General features: G+C 37.4%; 1 protein-coding gene across 1 annotated transcript in view; it reads left to right on the top strand.

Annotated features, from left to right (window-relative positions):
* Positions 1 to 12,466, top strand: part of TBC1D15 (TBC1 domain family member 15) — a 34,826-nt gene extending 22,360 nt beyond the window's left edge. Inside the window, exons 11-17 of the mRNA XM_062016227.1 lie at positions 786 to 902; positions 3,754 to 3,854; positions 4,548 to 4,647; positions 5,013 to 5,110; positions 10,682 to 10,798; positions 11,347 to 11,433; positions 12,101 to 12,466. Of these exons, the coding sequence (XP_061872211.1) occupies positions 786 to 902; positions 3,754 to 3,854; positions 4,548 to 4,647; positions 5,013 to 5,110; positions 10,682 to 10,798; positions 11,347 to 11,433; positions 12,101 to 12,307 (827 nt within the window). The 3' untranslated portion in view covers positions 12,308 to 12,466. The remainder of the gene's footprint in view (positions 1 to 785; positions 903 to 3,753; positions 3,855 to 4,547; positions 4,648 to 5,012; positions 5,111 to 10,681; positions 10,799 to 11,346; positions 11,434 to 12,100) is intronic.
* The last annotated feature ends 3,608 nt before the right edge of the window (positions 12,467 to 16,074 follow it).

Genomic DNA, 16,074 nt, shown 5'->3' with positions numbered 1-16,074 from the left:
TGTGAGAATGTGTGCGTTAAGAGAGAAAAATATTTGAGAGTTCAAAAAAAGGGGCAAGTTGTCTGTTAAAGCTGTTCTTTTCCTTTTTAAGCATTTGAAATGTAAATGACAATATTAGGTATATGTTGAAAATAGATCAAAACCCCAAAAATACTCCTTTTATTAAAGTGGACCTAATTTACTTATTTCAATACATTGGTCTTGAATTTCGTGTTATTAGAAAGTATGTTGTGTGCTTGGTATGTTTAAGGTTTGAAAACTACTTGGTAAAACAGGAATTTTCAGCTCATTGTGAGTTACAGGAACTTATTAACCAGAATTTGTAAACATGCTGTTGTGAACCATAACAGTGTCTTTGAGCTGGTCATGTGGTGTTTTTCCTGCTGTGGCTTATGCTGCTTTACATAAGTATTCATAAATGGCATTGCATAGCTGACTCACATAAAATTATTCTTAATCCCTGCAGGTGTAAATTGTTTTCACTGAAATAATATTAAGGTTTTTTTTTTCCAGAAAAGGTCTTATCAAAAACAAAAACAAGCTAAAGAGCTTTAAAAATCTATTTATAAGCAAATCCTTTTATTGCAGACAGAAAGAGTTTTCTTTCATTTAAAATATACTTTATTTCAAAATGACATTCAGTTATGCAGTCGTCTTAAACACTTCAAAGCTTTGCATCAATGTTTGAGGAAACAATCATCAGCTTAAAAAATATTCTGAATTCATCTGGTGATGGCTTTGTAGAACTTGTTTTGAAAATGTTTTTGAATTTTGTCTTTTTTTAGAAAAAGATGTAAACAGGACAGATAGAACAAATAAGTTCTATGAAGGCGAAGATAATCCAGGATTGATTTTACTTCATGATATTTTGATGACGTATTGCATGTATGACTTTGATTTAGGTAAGTTGTGTTCCCCTGAGCAAGTTGTGTTCCTCTGAATGTGAAAGTCTTTTTAGTTTCTGATATGCAGCTTCGTTTACATTTAGGCTTGTTAAAACAGTTAAACTTGGATTGATTACAGTACTTTGTAAATGTCAAGATTTGTGTTTTAATAATGTAGATAACTTTGTTCAGTTTCTCAGCCTATTTCTTCCTCTCTTCTATCTGATGCATATCACAGGCATCTGGATTCATCAGCTATGATGGGATTAGAAATTAAGTAGCAGTGTTCCCTCACTGTAGCCTTGGATTTTCTGTATTGTTGGATTTTTTGGTGTTTGTGGTTGGTTGTTTTTTGTTGTTAGTTGTTTTTTGTTTGTGGTTTTTTTTTCCTTTTTTTAACAATTGAAGCAAGTTTGCTTTTCAGGGGATTAAATGGGCTTGAGTCTTTGGAGCTTGAGTGTTATATGCATTTTTAAGGCTGATATATCAATAAAAATGATAAACCAGCTGTCACTTCTGTAATTAAAGCTCAGCATGCTGAACCAGCTGTTTGTAAACATAAGTGTTCTTAAGAATACTTTAAAAGCTGGTTCTCAAGAAGTACACTTTGCAGTCTGTCAAAAATTACACTTTAGTGTACACATCTGTTGCAGAAGGAAGAGCATATAACATCTTGCTTTAATCACAGTGTAGATGAGATGTCTAAGTCTTGGCTTTCTGTTAAGTGTTGAGGGATGGAGAGAGGGAGAAGATACTTCTAGCTGCTTCTGCCCCTCACCCCTGGCATGACATTTGGCTGTTCTGCACTTGCAATTGATTTCTTTGGTGTGGTGTTGGTTTGTGGATTTCTTTTTGTCTCAAGAGAAGTGTTGGGATTCTAAAGCCTGCTTTGTGCCATGTATTGAAGGCAAAAAGTAGGAGCAAATGTTTAATCGCTAGTGGGTGCAGAGCTGTAGTACTTGTCCTTTCTGTCAGGTCTATAGAGAGACTTGATCTTTGGCTTGCAAAGGAAGGGAAAAAGTAAAACTGATAGAGTCTGTTCAAACATGTAGCTGTGTTCCACCATTCAACCCGCATTAACATGCAGTAACATGAAAGTGATTAAATGAAAGCATATTCACCACCTACTCTATTAAATACATTTAGATTGCTTAAGTATATGGAGTGAATAAGTCTTCTGTTTATTTGTAAACAACCCAGAATAATAGAAATATAGTACATTTGACATTGTATCAAAGCTTTGGAAGCTACTTCAAGGTACAGTGTTGCTCTTAATCCATTGACAGCAACTGCAGAGAGGTCTGAATAATGACTCAAACTGCTGGATAGGAGAGGGGACCAAACAGCTGGTTTTGAACATTCTTTCAGAATAAATTCTTCAAGTCTGCATTAATGAAACTGGCTTTATTCTTTAAGAGATCTTTAAACTGTTGTAAACAGAATTTTCTTATATTTATTTTTTATTTGCTATAGTGTTGTGTGGGGAATAAAACATTTTAAATTATTTATCTGTTTTCAGCTCCTATTTTTCATCTCACACCTGGTCTTTATTTTCAGTCATTGACTTCAGTCCTCTTTTCAGTTAGTTATAATTAACATTGTTAAGAAATGCAATCAGCCAAGCTTAAGTCTAACTAAGAAATGTCATGTTGAACAAGACACTGATGATATACATACACATAAATCATGTTCTCTCTTGCTTAGGGAAGTCAGCAGCAATAGAGCAGCAGGCAAGCTGACTTGAGCATCACTGATAAAGTGGTTGGAAGAGTCAAGAAGAAGGGGAGAAATGGGCTCTAAAGTCCTTATCCTCTTCTTAATTGGACTGTTACTTATAAATGAGGAAACTGGAAGAAGCATTAAAAGGCTATAAAATCTTGAGAATGTTTTGTATGCAACTGAAATTTTCTATCTGTAACGATATGCTCTAAAAGTGAGCATTTTATTCAGCAGTTGTAAGAAAAAGTTTCATTTACATCACCTGAGTGCTTTTTAGGACATAGGAAGTTGATTCACCATTTCTGGGTACAGAAACCTAAAGGCATTTTCTTGAATCATATCTGGATGTGTTTCTTTCATGCTTCTCACAAGCAATACTTTGTTGTTAATCACCTTCTGCAGTTTAATAGACAGTAGTCTCATTTTAATTGTTGGCTGCTTGGTTACCTAGGGGTTTTTAAATGCACTTAGCTTTAGTGTATTTAAAATACTATCCAAGCAGAACAATCCCTACTTCCCTAAATAGAGGAATCTTTAAGGCATATTCAGTGCCAAAAAGAGAAGTCTTAAGTGTGACATTTTCTTTCAACAAAAGCCATTGCACCATATGTTTTCTTGGGATAAGCATGTCTTCTTCAGATAGATATCAAAGGAAAAAGTGAGAAGATATTAAAAGAAATTAAATACAAGGAGAAAGCAACCAATTACAGGTAGAGGGGAGAATAAATATGAGTCTGTATTTATGATGGTGCAAGGTATATATTTAATCTTCTTAAAAATATCAACATATGCTTCTGAGCATATATTCTAAATATAGTCCCAGTGAGAACTTTTTAACTAAAATCTACTTTGATGTCAGCTCAGTTTCTACACATTTTAACAACCACTAAAACAATGCATTTGTTTTATGTTCTCTTTAGATTGGCAGAAACTGCTGCTAAATCTTGTTAGATCTGCTGTGGGTGTTGATTATTATTAACACAAAATGTCTTTACCGGTGATTGAGTTGAAAATTTATAGTATCTACCCAAACTTGGAATGCAAACATTTGTTTCAGTCATTCATTCAACCCTCTTGAAGAATTACTGTTTCCACTGCCGAGTTTAATTAAACTCCTTTTTACTTTTTTCTTTCTTTTTTCTCTGTTAAGGTTATGTCCAAGGGATGAGCGACTTGCTTTCACCTCTCTTGTATGTTATGGAGAATGAAGTAGATGCTTTTTGGTGCTTTGTATCATACATGGAGCAAATGGTAAAAAAGAGGTTTTTAGCTCACATAAACAGATAAGCTGAGGATAGCGTTTGGAGTTCATTATAAATTTCATCATTTAAAAAAAACAGCCATCTTATGTTTGAAGTTAGTATGTTTTTCTCTGATTGACACAGGTTATGGTGGGTTTCTGATACTGTTACTGTATTAGAATTCAGCTCATTGGAAATTCCCAAGTTACAGAGCCATCATAGACAAATCTATATTAAACAGAAGTCCTCTGGCAGGATTTTGTTCAAGATAATGGTTCCCTGTCATACTTACATTTTGGCATTTGTTAAATGCAATTTAGACTTTCCACAAATGGAAACTTTTATGAATTGTGTATGTGGTGAAACAATATGTGACTGGTATGAGAATACAAGAAAGGTTCACTTTTTGTTTGATTGCAGCGGTGCTGCTTTGAGGCACAGAGCATAGGCTGATTAAAAAGATATGTTACATAAAAAGTGTTACCGAAAAGACATACTTCAGTACTTTAAACTTTTTACAAAAAAGACAGACATTTCATTAGATAGGAGTACAGTTAAATGTCCATGTGCTAAATATGTCCATATGCTAAAGGATGAGAACCACTGCTGCAATAGCAAAACTTTTCTTAAAAATTAAAAGTTAGCTTTAAGTCTCAAAATTATCATTGAGTTAATGACAATGCTCATATTTTATTCCCCCCAGCATCAGAATTTTGAAGAACAGATGCAGGGTATGAAGACACAACTAATTCAACTGAGTACTTTGCTTCGTCTATTAGACAGTGGATTTTGCAGTTACTTAGGTAGGTGTATTATTCATGCACAGTAACTAAATCAACTCGCTGCATTCTGTGTGCATTGATACCCTTACCAGTCTTTAGATATAATTACAATAGTAATGTTATATGAATACAGGACATGTAAATTAATAGTGCCTAAAAGCTTTCAAAAATTGATCCATGCCTACTGAACAACAGGGTTACTGATTTTAAAAATACACTGTCCTTTGGCAAATATCTGTGAATCTGAAAATCATCTATTAAGGCTACCATCTTAAAAATTGGTGGTATGATTGTGTACCTCTGAAGTGTAATGTTTTACTCCCCACCCCCACCCTGTTGTCTTAACCAAACTTGATGCTGATGAAATGTAATACTCTCGTTCCTAGAATCTCAAGACTCAGGCTACCTTTATTTTTGCTTCCGATGGCTTCTCATCAGATTTAAAAGGGAATTTAGCTTTCAAGATATTCTTCGACTCTGGGAGGTAAGAAGATACATCATACAAACTCCAGCAGTTTTTGAACTTTAGAACAAAAAGCATGGACCATTCTGCAAAGAGATTAATATGCTAATGGAATTATTTTTTTTAAAAAACTGATTCAGTGTGATGAGATGAGGACTTATTAGCCTGCTTCTGCAGGGGGATTGGCCTAGATGATCTCTAAAGGTCCCTTCCAACCCCACCATTCTATGATTCTATGATTATATCTTCTTAGCCAAAACAACGACGTGGAAAGTTAATGAAAAAAATATTTGTAAGAGCTGGTGGGGATAAGTTGGCTTTTTCAAAAAGGTTTGGACAGGATCCTTCAGATGAGGCTCTTAACTGATATTTTCTACTTGGTATTTTCACTTAAGTTCTTTTCCATGAAAAGTTATGCTAGAAGAAATAGCATTTGTATGTGTCTGATTAATTGCTTGATGTTGGTAGTACTTCATAGATTAAGTGGAATGAAGCTCTGTCAGGGTAGTTTCTCTGTTAGCCAAAACCATAAAAGAGGATGATGTCAGAACAACCAACTAATCTTGGTAGTAAGGCCTCACTATGCCAAATAACATAATGTACAACATCAAAATGTGAAAGTTGTGGTAATTCCAGGTTAATGAGATCTCTTCTTTCAGGGGATCTTGGGATCAGGTGGAGTAATTAAAATGAACTAACATTTTTTTTGTTGAACACACTTAAATTCTTTGTTCCAAGAAAATTGAGAATTGTGTCAACAGTACAGGTTTATTGTCGATAGGATGCATTTAACAAGAAAATCCACTGAAAACTCCCAAACAAAAATAAATGTTCAGATGAATGGAAGGAGTATTTTCTAGGACATAACATCACATAGAGCTATGCTGGGGAACAGAAAGGTAATGAAAACAAAAGGACTGAGATACATAAAATAATGCAAAATAATTTTGTTTCTGGTATAGTGAAAAATAATGTTGATTCCTTTGCTCACGTCTTCCACAAATGAAAAAGGAGTCGTGTAAAGAAGAGGACCAGTATTTAAAACTGTCTAAAGTAAATCTTTTTTAGCTTTTTATTATCAGTAGGTGGAATTCATTATTGTAGACTATTGGGGTGATATTTTAACTGAAGAGGACTAAAAAGTTTATGAGTAACATTTGTAAATAAGGGAACCAGAGTGTACAAAAACAAAAGAATTCTCTTATTACTAGTTATAAATTATAATGATTTGGGGGAAAAAATTCACACATCTCATCCACCCTCTTCCTCCCTGTGTTATATTCTCCTCTCAATATTTTTTAAAGAATAATTTTTCTTTTTAAATTGATGACAACAGTACTTTTATTTATAGTTTATAGTCCCAGGCTAGCATGTTTTTATCACCTCTGCTTTAATGCATGCATGCGTGTGCATACAGAGAAGAAACATGCTATATTTCTAATGCTTAAGTATATTTTTTCTGTCTTGGGAAGATGATGGAAACCTATTGATATATGATAGTCTTCTAGGTTTTTTCTAGCACATCGTAATGTATGTTTACTACATGTATTAAATTTCTTTGCTAGGAGATATGCAATGGCAAAGGGAGTAGCTTGTTTTCCTTTTTAAAACAAACCAATCAAGACATTATGTTGACTTTTTAATGTGAAAGTTGGTGCTATATTTACCACAGTTGAAGTCCAACTTAAAACAGCTTTTTTCCTATTCATAGCTATGCACCTTCATAGCTATCAGTGGAGTGTGTATGTGGGATTTACAAAGACAAGCTTGTGGACACAGGAGACCACTTTCCACCTTTGTAATCAGCAGAGAGAAATTAACTCCTTTTAAGGTATTTTAGTCTGTGCTGTTTTGTAATAGCACATGGACTGAAGGATCCCATTTGAAGATGTTACCCTGTGACAAATTCATTTGCAGAGGGCGCAATGGGAAGAAGGGGAAGATTCCAGTCCCAAGTTCCAGGACTTCTGGGACTTTTTTCTGTCTAGTCTTATGAATTTCAGGGTGATTTTGGATCTCCATTTCTATCTGAGTTGTCTGAACCATTAAGGTAGCATTGGATACTTTTTCCCTATTCCTACTGGCATCCAGTATTTTATCTCAAACAAAGAAATGAAGAAGATTCTTAACTAGACTGGTTATTGGACATTGACTTTGGGAGATACTGGTCCCTATGAGCTGAAGCAGAGCCTAAACCCAACCACTTACTGGGCAAGAGCTATAATAATCACGTTGTGGTAGAAAATGTGGTGGTTATAGTACAGCAGGGTCTGCTAGGCAGGGCATGTGCTGGAGGGAGGGGGCATTTCGCTTTCTGAGGCTAAGGGGGACACATTGTGTGGTGGCAGTTATTTGCAATGCCGTGTGCAGGTTAAACTGCTCTATCTGCAGGTGGGATTATATACAGTACATTTTATCAGTGTGTCTCACTCAGCCTGGATGGACAGCATACTTGAATCACTGCTTACATGTTCCAAAATTGAGAGCAACTCGGTCCCTTCTTCATCCTGGAGGGACAGACAGTATCACCTGGTAATTCCAGCCAGCTCTTCACCTTTCCTTTGCACCAGGAGTTGCTTCATTCTCAGGGTGGTACGGGAAGCCTGGGTAGAAAAAGAAGAATCCCAAAAGTAGAATTCTGTAACAAAATTACACAACTATCTCACATTTACCTCCAATGCTGTGCTAGTATAGCTCCCATAGTAAAAAACTAGAATGACCTGATGATAAATTGTTTTACATATATGCTATTATTAATTACAAATATTCATGAATGCTGAGATAGCACTAGAACAAATGAGTCTTCTCTTGCATAGCTTTTTTAAGAAAGAAATCTTCTTGGGGCCAGTCTTGTTCAACATCTTCATCAACGACGTCGATGAGGGGACAGAGTGTACCCTCAGCAAGTTTGCTGATGACACCAAACTGGGAGGACTGGCTGATTCCCCAGAAGGCTGTGCTGCCATTCAGCGGGATCTTGACCAGCTTGAGAATTGGGCAGCGAGGAACCTCATGAGGTTCAACGAGGAAAAGTGCAGAGTCCTGCATCTGGGAAGGAACAACCCCATGCACCAGTACAGGCTGGGGGTGGAACTGCTGAAGAGCAGCTCTGCAGAGAGAGACCTGGGAGTCCTGATTGATAATAAACTAAATATGAGCCAGCAATGTGACCTCGTGGCCAAGAAGGCCAATGGCGTCCTGAGATGCATCAAGAAGAGTGTGGCCAGCAGGTCGAGGGAGGTTCTGCTCCCTCTCTACTCTGCCCTGGTGAGGCCTCATCTGGAGTCCTGTGTCCAGTTCTGGGCTCCTCAGCTCAAGAGGGACGGGGAAGTGCTGGAGAGAGTCCAGCGCAGGGCCACCAAAATGATCAAGGGACTGGAACATCTTTCATATGAGGAAAGGCTGCTGGAACTGGGGCTGTTCAGTCTGGAGAAGAGGAGCTGAGGGGAGATCTTATTAACATTTATAAATATCTAAAGGGTGGGTGTCAGGAGCTTGGGACATCCCTTTTTTCAGTGGTATCTAGGAACACGACAAGGGGTAATGGAATGAAACTGGAACACAAAAAGTTCCACTTAAATATAAGAGAAGACTATTTCACTCTTCAAAAGTGGCACAGGCTGCCCAGGGAGGGGTTGTGGAGTCTCCTTCCTTGGAGATACCTGGACATGTTCCTATGCGACCTGATCTAGGTGAACCTGCTTCTGCAGGGGGTTTGGACTAGATGATCTCTAAAGGTCCCTTCCAACCCCTACCATTCTATGATTCTATGAAGTAGGAGCAAAAGTGTTATCGTGCTTATATGGTATATTTTTATATTATTGTAAATGCTGTTTTTCTTTCATCCCTTTCTAAGTGGTCTGTGATGCTGCTGTTACACATACACATACATAAGCTCAAGTGCATGCCCTCCTCCAGTCTTGAAAAGATACATCAAAATGGTAGCAAACTGTATGGAAATTTTTGCAGATGACATTAGCAGATTGTCCTCAGAGGAAGCCAGATCCAGCTTCCACTGAAGTTACAGCATGAAGCGAATAGTACTTGAAGTAGCTACTCCGGTAGGATAACATTAAATTGTAGATTTGAAATTTAAGTATTCTTTTATTATTCTGTTATTATTCAGGTAACTGTTTAGATTTAATGTTAAGAGGCAACCTGTGGTCTGATATGCTTCATTAGTGGTTGTTGTAGGTGATTCATTGTATGCATACCATGAGAATTTGAGCCTACTGGAAATATGTAGGGAGTGCTTTGCTCTTTTTGTGTGCAAACTTGATGTTGAACTAAACTCATGCTCAGCTGTCAACATGTCCTCCTTGTGAAGTAGGAGTAAAAAAACCCCAAACACCACAATAGTGTGTAGACAGACGCTTTGGTAGACTATAGGTGTTTTCACATGATTTGTATTGTGTATCAGATTGCCTGCATACATTCCATACCTCTTCCTGGAGTGAGTGAGTGCTTTAACAATATTAGATACCTGAAAAAGATAAAAGATTTAATTTAGGACTGAGTTAATTGAGACTTAATTGAAACATTCAAAATTAATTGATCTTTATTTTTGGGTGAACTTGCTTCATAAATAATATATATTATTGCAATAATAAATCTCTCAAATGTATGCAATTCTGTTTATGGGCTTACATGTACTACTGATGAAAGTTCAAGTATAAGTAGACTCTTGTTGAGATTTAAGACTGTGTTCTATCAATAATGAAGCAAGAAAATTTTTACTAATGAATTTTCATGAGCCTGCTTTTTTTTACCTGCCTTTTTGAGAGTAAATCCATTGAATTAAATCCCTTTTGTCTGCCAGAGTAACTTATGCAAACAATTATTCTGTTTCCCTTTTCTTCTTTTTTGTTGTCAAAACTATTCTCCAGCTTTCTGCCCACCGTGCATATTCTCTTTAAACCTTTTAAATTCAATTCTCGGGAACATGCCAAAGTAGGGTGTTTTATACTGAAGTTGCACATTTCAGTTCCAATGAACTCAAGAATTATCATCTGTGGCCTCTGTGTGATCAAAAGCCAAGGTGTCTGCAGTCTGAAAGTAGCACCCACCCACCCTCAGCACCTGTGTGTACTTGTATTTGGGCTCTTGTAGTGGCGGGGGATGGTGAACAACCTTAGTACCTTATTAACTGTTAGAGCCTCTTGGATGGATTGCTGAGCATGACACACTTCTTCTTAATGCAGACACATGAAGCCACACAAATAATTTGTTAGTTTTTGGTACTTCTGCGTAGTTAGTGATTTAGAGTAGGAGACTTTCACATGTGCAGAGGCAAAATACATATATGCACAAGACTGCAAGCTCAGGCAGTGTAATGGCATTACAGTGGGCAACCTGGTAGACACAGAAGGCCTAAAGAACCAGATGAGCATTCAGTGACTCATAGTTGCAGTTGTCATTAATTGACTACAAGAAAAATTTTGAATGATTTTACAAATACTAAGTTGCCGTCAGAAACAGCCTTTATTATTAGTTAAGCCACTTGGCTTGAGGTTTTACTTATTTTCCAAGAACTGCCTTTCTTTTCAGAGAAAAAGCATAAGTGTTTCAAAAGCAGTGTTCTTGTTTTCATAGGTCATGTGGACGGAATTGCCTTGCCAGAATTTTCATCTTCTCCTTTGTTGTGCTATCTTAGAATCGGAAAAACAGCAAATAATGGACAAGCACTATGGCTTTAATGAAATATTAAAGGTACCGAATTCTTGTGCATGGTTTAAATATTAGTTAACTTGTTGGAGTTAATATGTTTGTCTTTCATGTTGGAGGGGAGGTAAAAGTGTGTTCTACCTTGTGAAGGGTTAAACGTGAACCGAATATCTGTCCTCTGTGCTTTCAAAATGGTTTAATTTATGTCTTCATTTAGTGATCAGATCGTTAACAAATGGAAAGCTATTCTCCCCCTTAGACTACTGCTTAATGTGTTTAATGTTTATTTTTGCTTTTTCTTCTTGTATTCTTGTTACCTCTTTAAAAATGCGAGCTAGGGGTACCTAGGAAGGCTAGACAGCTTGTCACATTTAAAAGTAATGCAGATTCCTTTTGCCAATCTTGGATACTGGTTAAAACCAGCTGATGCATACTACATCTTTCAGTACCCATTTGTCAAAACAAAGAAGAGTACATTTAGCACTTCATAGCTTAAGGGGCAAGCTTATGAGGTGATACTTCTTAGCAGTGCAGTACGGTATTAGCGTAATGTTTACTGTTTATCACACTGTTCTTTGTGACTGTATTTTCAGCATATCAATGAACTGTCTATGAAAATTGATGTGGAATATATACTTTGCAAAGCAGAAGCAATTTCTATGCAGATGATGAATTGCAAGGTAAAGATGTTTTGAATATCTACTGTGAGCATTTATAAGCAGGCATCAGAAGTATGTAGTTGACTGTAATTGTACATGTATGACTTGAAAATAACTAAATATCTGGGTGTGATAAAGGATGTGCTGTTATCAATACAGCATCTATATTATAAAAGTCTATAAGCAAGAATGATTAATTTTACAGGGTAATATTGTTCACTGGGGCAAGCTGGCTTATGCCTTTTGGTTGTGATTTCTTAATTCTTACTAGTTAACCTTGGTACGGGTAATTTGATGTTCAGTGTGCTTGAGAAAGATGAAGTGAAAGGTGCATTGCACTGAAAGCATACCAGACTTACTAGACAGAAACTAATGCTTCTCAAAGTAAAACTAACTTCAGTAACATGAAGTGCAATTATAATAGTAGTCTAGACTTTTATTTTTGTAGTGAAGATTATATTGTTAACCAGGAATTGATTCCCAAGCCCGTCCTCTTTGCCATCTTTTTGAAAGCAGATACAGAAAATGGTGACTTCAATGTAACTAATGCTGGGAGAGACGCTTTCAGCACAGCTAAACACGACTTAAAAATTACTTATTTGAGGGGGTTGTCCGTATGTTCACTTTTGTCTTTTAATTACAGTGATATATTTTTTAACGTTTATTTTTTTCCCCCCCTACTTTCTAGGAATTGCCTCAAGCAGTGAGTGAGATCCTGGGGATAGAAAGCAGTTCTGTAACACCAGATTCGGATACCGGAGAGGAGGAAAGCGGAGCCGCGTTGAGCTGCCGTACGCCGTTATACCAGAGCATCCCAACACCCGTAATTGCTGCCAATGGAACGAGCGACAGCACTCAGCAGGTGCCTGAGCCGCAGAGCTTGACGCCCGCGTAATTACCATTGGTTACGGTGAAGAAAGACTTTTCCCGAGCACGCTTTTTTCAAGCACTTGAGAGATGGGTATTTAAAATTTGGTGTTGATTGAGCTTTAAGGTTGGAAAGAAAAATCTGTACTGTAATGCTCTTGCATTAAAGCTTTACAACATGACTCAACTATTTTTGTAGTTTCTTCTACCAAAATAGCCTTTTGTTTTCAATAACATTCCTTAATATTTTTGTAGCCAAGTGCATTTTCTTTTTGGTGGTGAACTGGAAATGGATGGCAATTAAGAACGAAACTGAAAATTGTGCATTTGCTGAGCTTTCGGGCGTCTCGCTCTGAGACAGCGTGAGCTCTCCGATTTGAGCAGATTCACAACAGGCCAACCAAAGCTGCTGTACGAAGTTTTCAAGCTGAGGAAATGCTGATGTGTTTAAAGAAGGATTGTTTTGTAAATGAATGGGTTTTCCCTGTTTCAAATGTTTACAAAAATACTTCTAAGTATTTGTTGCTGGCTGAATGTAGATTTGAAACTGAAACGGACATTTATACTTACACAGTTTGATGTCCAAATACTGAATTTTATGTAACTGGGAGTGGATGAACAGTATATTTTTACATTAACATATCTTCACTTTATATATGCATATATATATATTTACACACATACACACACTATATACACAAATGTTTGTGAATACTAAAAGGATAGTCATATTTTCAATATCTGAATAAACTTGACTGTTCATTCGTATGAATCGGTTTGACCAAATTAATGCACAGTTCCAACTTGGGCTCTTTTTCAGAACTTTTCTAACTGAAAGTAACTTTCATGTGAATACATTCAGTCCTACACTTGAGGTAATTTTGCAACTGATTTCTTGCAAACTTTCCTAATGTTTATCTTTGCTAATATATTAACTGATCAATTAACTACTTACACTGTTTTTATGCCAAGATTATTATTTGGGGAATTAATAAGCGGGTTACAAGAAAAAACCCCACCAAACCGCAAACCAAAAGAGTAATTGCAATTAACATGACTGCGTTTTTTGTACATGCAGGAGGCAGTGTGAGTTTATTCCATGCCATGCTGATGTCCTCTGACGTTATGTGGAATTTAACATAACTGATTCAGTGTATTCATTCTTTGGTAACTGTTGTACATATATAAAATAAAAGTCAAAGCTGATTTAGTGTTTTTAATTAAATCATATTTAGAGAAAAAAAAATCTAGTTGTCTGGTTGTTGATACAAGAACGTGAGATAGAGGGGGTAGCTAACAACAGTCTCTTGCATATTTCATGAGTAATGAAGAGCAGTGGGAATACTTGTTTATTACAGAGTGGAAGATGCCTTCCATCTCTAGGCTGTTGATCTGTGGGATATGGCAGAGCTCTCCTTTCTTCTGGAGCAGTTTACTTTTACAAATGTTGTTTGTACCATGTGAAGCGAATACAAGTGATACAAAAAGGCTTTAATAGATAAATCAGGTTGTTAAAATAATTTGAGACCAGATTAAACTTCTCTCACCAGTTGTGAACACTGGAGAGCTGAATCAGTATAGATTTTTATTTTAATATTGTCAATGTGTTATCTCTCATCAGTTAATAAGAAGAATCTTGCATGGTGACAGTCAAGGATTCACAGCTCGGCATATCTATAGCCTTTCATTTCCTGTCCAGGAAATTACTGTGAAGCGTCATGCCTTTGTTTGCTCTCGACTGTTGTGCTTCTTGGCAGTTCATTTAATGTGGCACAGAATACAGAAAGGCAATCAACACTTGGGTTCAAATATACCAAGCGAGTTAGTTTCAGGGTATTTTTGAGCACTGAGTTCGCTTTGAACTGTACTTGCAAAATGTTTTTGTCAAAAATTATATTAAAATGAAACTGGAAGGAGGGAGGGAAATGTCTAAAACAGAAATGCAACAGGCTAGTCTTTTAATCAACTCTGCATGGTTCTGAGTTATTGAGGACATGCAGCCATGGAAAAATTATATGCAACATATTATGATCTTCAAAATTGTAACTGATTGAAGTGGTTAGGAAATGCATACTTAAGTGAAGTTCTCTTATTTCTATAGAATTATAGCTCTGGATGCTAAGAAATACTACCAGCCTTTTCCTTTTTGGGTATAATTGTCGATCTTTTCCCTTTGTATTAAGCACTCAGAGGTCAAGGGATGAGAATGTTGCTCCTGAATTAACTGTGAGCAGCTGCTTGTGGAAGGCTTGGAGTAGATAGGCATGCTCTGCATCCCAGCAGTAAGTTTATTATCTGTAGTTTTCTTCCTGCTGACAGGCAGGCTTGCAAAGAGTTGGAATCAAGGAACATCATCCTCCACCAAGCTATTCCTGATTGTTGGGGATGGATTTAGTTGAATCTGAGACTGACAACACATTGGTGTTTCAGCTGATGAGCAGCGCTTTCAGGTAGTTGTAGAGGGTGGTCATGTCTCCTCTCAGCTTCCTCCAGATGAAACAACCCCAGTCGTTGCCCATATCTAGACACGCTCCATGACCTCAGGGTCTTCCTTGTAGTGAGGGCCCCAGAACTGAACACAGTATTTAAGGTGTGGCCTCACCAGCACCGAGTACAGAGGCACAATCACTTTTCTGGCCTTGCTGGTTACACTATTTCTGATACAAGCCAGGATGCCATTGCCACCTGGGCACACTGCTGGCTCATGTTCAGCTAGTTGTTGATTAACACCCCCAGGTCCTTTTCTGCCAGACAGCTTTCCTTCCAGCCACTTCTCCTCAAGTCTTTAGCGCTGCTGGAGGTTGTTGTGGCTCAAGTGCAGGACCTGGCACTTGGCCTTGTTAAACCTCATACAATTGGCCTTGGCCCATTGTTCCAGCATGTCCAGGCCCCTCTGAAGAGTCTTCCTGCCTTTAAGCAGATCTGTGCACCTGCCCAATTTGGTGCACATGATCTTCTCATCCAGATCATCGATAAAGATGTTAAACAGAATAGGCCCCAACACCGAGTCCTGGGGAACACCACTGGTGACCAACCACCAACTGGATTTAACTCTATTCATCACCATTCTCTGGGCCTGGCCATCAAGTTTTCCACCCATCTCAGAGTAGGTCCATCCAAGCCATGGGCAGCCAGTTTCTCCAGGAGGATGCTGTGGGAGACTGTGTTGAAGGCTTTGCTAAAGTCCGGGAAGACCATATCCACAGCCTTTCCCTCAGCCACTAAGCAGGTCATCTTCTCATAGAAGATAAGAATAAAAGGTACCATAAAAGGTATTTTTCTAGCTTTTAACTTTTTGAAGTGGTGTTTCAGTTCAAAGTAGGTGAGGTCTCTTTCCTTATTTTTCTAAATAATTTTCTTTTACAAAACTCCTGCCTAACTTAAAAAAAAATGCCAATGCTGAAGAGGTTGATGGTATTTTAAAAGTGCATCTGTGAATTGGTTGATGTTACGAATGGGATTGGAAAAAAATAATGAAGTGGACTGTGTGCAGGAGTAACTACAGTGTTAACTATTCCTCAGACTCAGTTTGAGTCAATATTCTTGTACAGATGCAATTTCAAACTGAAGTTTGGTGTGTAGGCTGTAAAGAAGTGGCTGGTGAGATGATTTTGTCTGTAGCTGTGTAGATATCTTAAAATATATTTTTCAAATCTGTTGACTCTTTTCTCAACATTTCCAGTCAGTATCTGGTGCTGTGTCTGTCTGAAAAAAGGACCACGGCGGAAAGGTCAGCACTTGTTCTTTGGAGAGAAATTCTATGAGCTGCTCCATGGTGGCTAGGATTAAAGGTCT

The sequence above is a fragment of the Colius striatus genome, chromosome 1 (assembly GCF_028858725.1).
Source record: "Colius striatus isolate bColStr4 chromosome 1, bColStr4.1.hap1, whole genome shotgun sequence".
NCBI lineage: Eukaryota > Metazoa > Chordata > Aves > Coliiformes > Coliidae > Colius > Colius striatus.
This window is presented reverse-complemented; position numbering and strand designations above follow the sequence as displayed.